This window comes from Merops nubicus, unplaced genomic scaffold, assembly GCF_000691845.1.
Source record: "Merops nubicus isolate BGI_N331 unplaced genomic scaffold, ASM69184v1 scaffold10581, whole genome shotgun sequence".
In the NCBI taxonomy this organism is placed as follows: Eukaryota; Metazoa; Chordata; class Aves; order Coraciiformes; family Meropidae; genus Merops; species Merops nubicus.
This window is the reverse complement of record NW_008589037.1, coordinates 60,845-67,907: the sequence shown is the minus strand read 5'-3', so window position 1 is coordinate 67,907 and position 7,063 is coordinate 60,845. Positions and strand designations below refer to the sequence as shown.

Sequence of the window (7,063 nt, the reverse complement as noted above, 5' to 3'; positions counted from 1 at the left end):
AACAACATGCTGGTCATGCCAGAATGGTTGGAAGAGCAGGAACTTGTTGAGTTACCCATGTCTCATTAAGCAGCAGGAGGAGGACTGTTGTGTTGAAAGTAGCCTATGCTTTTGCCAGCCCTGGAAACTGGAGGAAAACTGTTTTACATGAGGCTGCTTTTTGTGTCTGCACTTGTACAGGAAAAGTCAAAGAGGGTTAGGAAGAGCCCTGTGATAACACAGTCTTCAAACAGAGGAGCCTCTGAGAAGTATTTTCACAAAGTACAGTCTATCCTATCAACCAGTTCAACTGACTGGCTGGAATTCCTGTTCGAAGGCAAATTTGTGAACACCATCTCCTAGGAATGGGGAGATTCCAGATCCTTCAAACTGTAGAAGAAAACAGTTTGATTGATGAATTTTGACAAAATCTAAGAACTGCAGAAGAGAGGACCCACTTCATTACGCCTACAGATTTTTTGTATTTTCAATAGTCCTTTGCCAGCAGCATGCCACCTGCCTGAAGACAGCTTCCAAGAAAAAGAATTTAGGATGACAGAAGTGACTTCTGTTGACTGTTAGAGCTGACAAATGTTGACCACAAAAGAGCCCTGCTTCTTATGGGCAAAGCAACAGTTGCACTTCTGTGTGCTTTTTTTCAGACTGGCATCCAGCAACATTTGTCCTTGACCCGGTGTAATAGGTTTTGAAAGCTATGGGATCATGTAGCTGTAGCTAATAAGGAAATGTGGTGAAGTACTTAGAGCATATCGCTTCATTTGTGGGTTTTTTTTTCCTTCCCTCCCTTGTAACTATTTTGGAGCAATCAGACTGATCTAGCGATGCAGAAAAGGACCAAGCTGCTGCACAAACACTCACAATGTTTCACATGATGAAGCTGATCACAGCCTGGGAAATTCAATACAATCTCTCAACATCCCTATTAAATAAACTGCTTCTAGTAGGAAATTATTTCTCCTTCCTACCAAATTGTATCGAAAAAAATACCAGATTTGGTTGACTTCACCCAACTGTCAATCTGGTGGTGGTTCTTTGACACCTGCATGAATTTCACCACCAAGCAGGATGTCTGGAACAGCCATTCAAGGTGTCCTGTGGAACCTCTCACTTATGAACTGCTTCACGCTTTGCTGCAGGTGAAATTCTGAATGCTGGGGACATGTTTGGAGCCCTATATGGGCTTCCTCTTCCTTTCTGCGATAAAGAATGACGTTTGGAAGCAACAGGTGGAACAATTGCTGACAAACTCCCTGCCAAGCAACTGGCAGAATGAAGTTGAGCTTGAATGAGTTTGGACTAGATTTATCTTGTGAAACAACGGCATGGGTAATTCATAGTGTGAATAACAGTTTGCATGGGCACACAGGCAGTCCTCACTGTGAGGGGACATTGCAAGGTTAACGGTATGTAATGGCTAAAATGGGAAGTAATGGGTTCAAAATGTTCAAAAAATGTGGAGGAGTCAAGTTCCCTTTCCTTTAGAAGCTTCCTTTCCATTTGGAGAACAGATTTTGGAAGGTATGTAGATGTATAAATATGGAGAGAAGCATTCGAAGGCATATCCAGACTTTACAGTGCCTCTGGCTCTTGTGAGGTTTTTGTTCAGATACGTATTTAGAATTGCATAAAAGATCATATAATTTATAATTTACACACAAGTGTTCAGCTACACATTCATAACTTTGAGTTATTGGGAATGTCTGAGATTAAGAATACACTAGATGCTTTGTATTTCTCCTCAGCACTTCCGCTTTTATTTTACAGACCTGTTCCATTGCACAATAAAAACATTAAAATCGATCTGTTGTGTATTTGGCTTGCACAAAACTTTAGCCAGTTGCTTATGTGTGTGCTTTGACAATCAAATATCCTGCAGCTGACACACATCACGAATTTCTTGAGTCCAGAGAAGACAATGAAATAGCCACGTTAATCATCAGACACAGCAGATGAGCATTTTCTGTGGAGGAGCTGGGTGGTTTGGGCAAACTGTGCAAGTTGTGCAGCTCCTGGACGAGATGTGCTGAGGCAGCACTCGCCCTGTGAGCAGAAGTGGATTTGCATTGAGTGGAAAATGGAACAATTGATTAGAATAGCTTCAATTTTTGTTGTCATGTAGAATCGTGTGTCGGTGCCCAGGCGCCGGCCGCGGGGGCTCTGTGAGGGGAGCCTGGGGCCGGTTTCAGCTGGTTCTGGCCGGTTCCTGCCACCCCACCACAAGGCGCAGCCCAACACCTCAGGGAAAATGGGTTTAAGAAAGGGCAAAATGCTGCCAGCGAGGGGAAAAATTTGAGGGGAAATGTGTGAGGATAGTTGTGCGAGCCCTGAGGGGAGCAGAGGAGGAGGAGGAGGAGGAGCTGAAGGCCCCCAGGCAGGCATTGCCCTACTCAGCAGAAGCTCCTCCAGTGGCCCTGTGGGGAAGAGTTAAGTGTCGGCCATATAAACAGCCCTGACACCACAGGGGAAAAGGGGCTTTTTGATGTTTGGGCTGTTCAAGTGTTTCAATAAAGCACTAGGGAGTGACCCCACAGGGAAATTCTAATTCATCAGATAAATTAGAGAGAAGATATTTAACGGGGGGGCATGGGGGACCTTGAAATTTCTCATGCTGCAAAATCCAAACCCCACAGAGAAGAACATCTTCACCGAGTAGCGTAGCTGTTGGCCCAGCTTCTGTTACAGTTACATCTGTGTTTGCTCTTATTCATCTGGTTTTGCCAACATAGATAAAGTCATCCGGAGTCTTGTCTTTCTTTACATTGTACTTCAGAGTATTTAGTAAGATCTTGAACCAAACGTTATCAAAGTGGATGATATTATTTCAACAAACACTAGTGAGCTTTGGGTCTACTTTTGTCCTAATAAGTGACAGCAGATCAAATTTAACACAGCAACGGTGAGTGGAAAAAGATGAGCCAGGTTAACTGCACCATTTTAAGCATATAAAGCATACTGATTATCTGGAAAGTTTAATCAAAGACCTAGAATTCAGATGATTTTTTAAGGCAATTTTGTGTGAGTCAAAACAAAAAAAAAAAAGAAAAAAAAAAAGAATCTGCCTTGTTTCTGTGGTTTTGTCTGGTGTGTTTCTTTTTCATCTAACTTTTTGTATCTAATTATACCATTAAATCTTCCTAATATATATCTGAAGATAAAAGGTGACAGCTCTAATGGAAAGAACTGATCACAAATTATTTTTTTTCTTGGCAATCTCTGTGGTAAATTTGTAATATGCATACGAAAACAGAGAACAAATCTTAACAATAAATTGAGGCCATTTCATTTTGGATGACTGTCCACTGAGGATTGTCCTCACTGCAGCTGGCCTCAGAATATCATTGATGTTGGTCAGAAACAATCTACTCGTTAATATCCAGGATGCAAAGTCCCTTTGACATCTGCCATCTCTGTTCCACAGTCAAACTCTCACCGGTGCAATATCATCTGTAATTGAACTTGCGAATTGCTTCACTTTCTGAAATGCTGACTGCTTAATTATGATGGGGAAAATAGCATTCTGCAGCCATAAGCTCAGATAACTATGTACTTCTGAAACTCTATAATTATATCTGTGAATAATACTTGCTGTGATTTATGTTAATACCAGCGGCGATACGCAGGAGGACCACTCTGCAGACCTTGTCTTACTTCAGTGTGGAAGGGAGCAAAGAAGCAGAATGAACCACAAAACAGAGAGAAGGGAGGAAGTGCAGACTTGGGCCTTGCTTCCTTTTGTCACAAAGGTGTTCCAAGTTCACTCAAACAGGCTTCAAAGAGATGGTGCAGCTCAAGTCCCAGCTAACCCACAGGTTTTCCATGGCGTATTGTCCAGTCAGTTAATTTATCCTCAGCTTCAGGTCTCCATCTGAAAAACAAGGACTGCAAGGACTGATTTGCAGGTATACTCTGAGGCTTCAACATGGAGACTGCTCTGAGATGCTTGAATACTACATCTACATGAATTGACCTGAGTACCTCTATAACCAAATGGAAGCCTTTCTTTCTACTAGTTCTTGTTGTAGTCTGAAACAGGAACTGTGAGGCAACTTTGTCTGAAATAAGCTCATTCAAAACAAAACTGAGATACTGGTGATGACTCTGGATGAGCCATTCATAATGTCTCCCTGCTAGATTCACACAGCAGATAGGTTGTTGATAAATCTTTAGTTTCCTGAAGAACCGCAGTGATTTTTTTTTCCCCCCTGATTTTCTCCATCTTTTATTTTTTCTTGTGAAAAGGAACATAGATAGTCCTCTCTCTGTAGATGATTAATTACTCTGTAACAAAGCAGCCGTGGAGCCTGGCAAGATTGCACTCAGATTGCAGTCTTAAAATAGTAGATGGACTTGATGTTTTTTCCTTTCAACCATCTTAGAATTGTTGCCATAAGAATGAAGGACAATTGCATTGCTCTTTATTGCCATTTCTTGTCATATGAATAGGTTCATTTAGTGCCACCATCTTATGTTGTTATGAAAATGAGACATCTGATCTTAAGACTGTTGTATCCTTTCTACTCTGATCAAGAGCCAAATCCTTGGGTCCAAGCGTAGATTTGAAGTAAAGGCTCTACATCCTACATTTGCACCATGAGGTTACAAGCTTTACAAAAATGATGCAAGGTTGCCCACTCCTTTTTCATATGCTAGAAAAGTATGTGTAAGTTTATATATTTCAGGATAAAAAGAGATTGACCCTAAAAAGAGGGAGTAGCAGAATTAGGATTGGAACTGAAATAATGTTTTTTCTTGATCCCATAGTCAGTTGAGTATGTTTGGTTCTTTTCGTTTGTTTTGGTTTGTTTTATAGAGATACTATGTAGAACATTTTGGGTTGTGGACAAAAGGTAAGACATTCTCATCATTGGGAGTCACTAGGCACATAGCTGCTTCAAGGTTCCTCAGAGATAGAGAAGATCTATGGGCAGTAACTAAACTAAGTAAAGCTATGTGGCTGAGTAAATCTACAGATTAAATCTAGACAAAACAACAAAAATACCAGGCAAAAAAAAATGTGTCAAATTCATTTGGTTAAGCATTAATCTTCAAATATAGACTACTGGTTTGGGTTGGTGTTTCTTTTAGTCAAAGTGTACAAATCGACACCCTAAAATCAACTTTGTGCAGAAGGCTTGACAGAGAAATTCCTCATGATTAATAAGTGCAGCTCCACTGAGATCAATGGTGATATTAAAGCTGAGGATAGGACTCGGCTTTCTCATTTGCCAGCAGTATATGAAATGATTGTTTATGCTGGCACTCCAGTGAGACATGAATTGGAAGACAAATACAAAAATTACAGTGCAAAGCTTAGTTGCCACTTGAAAGGTGGTTCATTTAGTTTGCTTTGCAGTTTGGGTGCATTCATATACACACATTGAATCATATTCAAAAGAGGTCGAAGTTATGTCTTTTTTTTGCGTGGTTGCTTAGTTTCTTCATTTCCTCTGGAAAACCTGCTTTTTTTTTGTCACCAGGAGACCCCTTTCCTTGATAGGCTTCGATTTATTTTCTCTGTTCTTACAGCCTCGTGTAACTCTGGTTCCCCTGTGCCCTTGTTTATCTGTAGACAGTGATTAGGAAATGTTTTATCTTTGGTACAGGTAGAGGGATGTGTATTGTCTGCAACTTCTATGGCTGAAATGGTGAATGAAAATAGTAACAATAGAATATATGAATAACTAGGTGAAAGGCAGTCTGATGAGTATATGGTCTTTCACACACTCCTTTGTGCAAGTGTATATTGAACATAACATCTGTATATCACAAAATCAGTGCTTGGAATTAATTGGTGCTTTCCCTGGATCTGTTTCTCTCAGGGCAGATATCAGTGGATGGATTTATGCGGTATCTGAGTGGAGAAGAAAACGGCGTCGTTCCACCTGAGAAACTGGATTTAAATGAAGATATGTCTCAACCACTGTCACATTATTTCATCAACTCCTCACACAACACCTACCTCACAGGTACAATATTGGAGAGATCTGATTTCTTCTTTTACAAAGATTCGTAGCATATTTGCAGTGACACCAGAAAAAAATATCCTAAAAGCATCAGCAGTAGCTGCTGATGGAGCTTAGTCTTTAGGGAGGCAAGGGTAGTACTTGATTGTTCTAACTGCTACACACAGACATCAAAAATACTTTCATTAACAGGTGAGCAGCAGCTGCATTGTACCCATAAGGTCTGGTCTGAAGTTTAGTGAAGTCTCTGGAAAGTTTCCCTCAGATTAGGTAGGATTCCAGGTTAAGGTCCTTATCTGGGGAGGAGAGGGGACTTCTATGACAACCAAGGGTAGCTGAACAAGTATGCAAAGCAGAATATGGGAAGCATCTCTGTAGCTAACAAATTTGACCCTAAATATTGAATTTGACAGTTTGCTGAGCTCCGTGAAATTTGTGTTGATGCAGAGATTAGGGAGGTTCCAGCATGGCTTTCTGACAGTCCATTCGTATCTGCAAGGAATGGAAATCTAGTCTCTGACTGTACCTAACGTCTAGGCTGAAATTTTTAGATGCTATCATGTTCTTAAAATAGCTGAGCACTTGGAAGCTCCTGTTGATTTGATTTAGAGTCTGAACTGTATTGTTTGCACAGCAAAGTCAGTGATGCTGTAAGATTCTGAAAAACCTAAGTTTAGGAATACAACTTTTGGAACTCATTTTTCAGGTCTAAGATGCTATTAAATGATCAGAAAATAATTACAAATTTATTATTTTGGTGTAGTTTATGTAGGAACAAACGTTTTTAACAAGCAGGTGTGCAGAAGTTCTCTCCTATTTGATTTGATGTTTGTTTTGTCCTGTCTTGTTTGCTGATATCTTAGTGTTATGTTAAAAAGAAATGCTACAGCATGTGCTGAAAACAGAACTCATGGATACTCTTGGATTTTTAATATTATTAACACACTTGCCTTAACTGACCAAGTTCTTCAGAATGCCAGTATGCTAAAACACAAACAAAACCATGCAGCAGTGATGCCCAGTTTAAACAGACCTTGTGGTAGTTACTTTCATCTGTTCTGTTTGTTAGAACACTTTCTACAGCACCTTCCAGTGCTTTC

The 7,063-nt window shown here is 40.3% G+C and overlaps 1 protein-coding gene across 1 annotated transcript in view; it reads left to right on the top strand.

Moving 5' to 3' along the window:
- Nucleotides 1-4,810: 4,810 nt before the first annotated feature.
- The window catches only part of PLCB1 (phospholipase C, beta 1 (phosphoinositide-specific)), a gene marked incomplete at both ends in the record, with an annotated part of 53,203 nt that continues 50,950 nt past the window's right edge, over nucleotides 4,811-7,063 (top strand). The window contains 2 exons of the mRNA XM_008949454.1: nucleotides 4,811-4,847; nucleotides 5,820-5,966. Coding sequence (XP_008947702.1) covers nucleotides 4,811-4,847; nucleotides 5,820-5,966 — 184 coding nt within the window. The remainder of the gene's footprint in view (nucleotides 4,848-5,819; nucleotides 5,967-7,063) is intronic.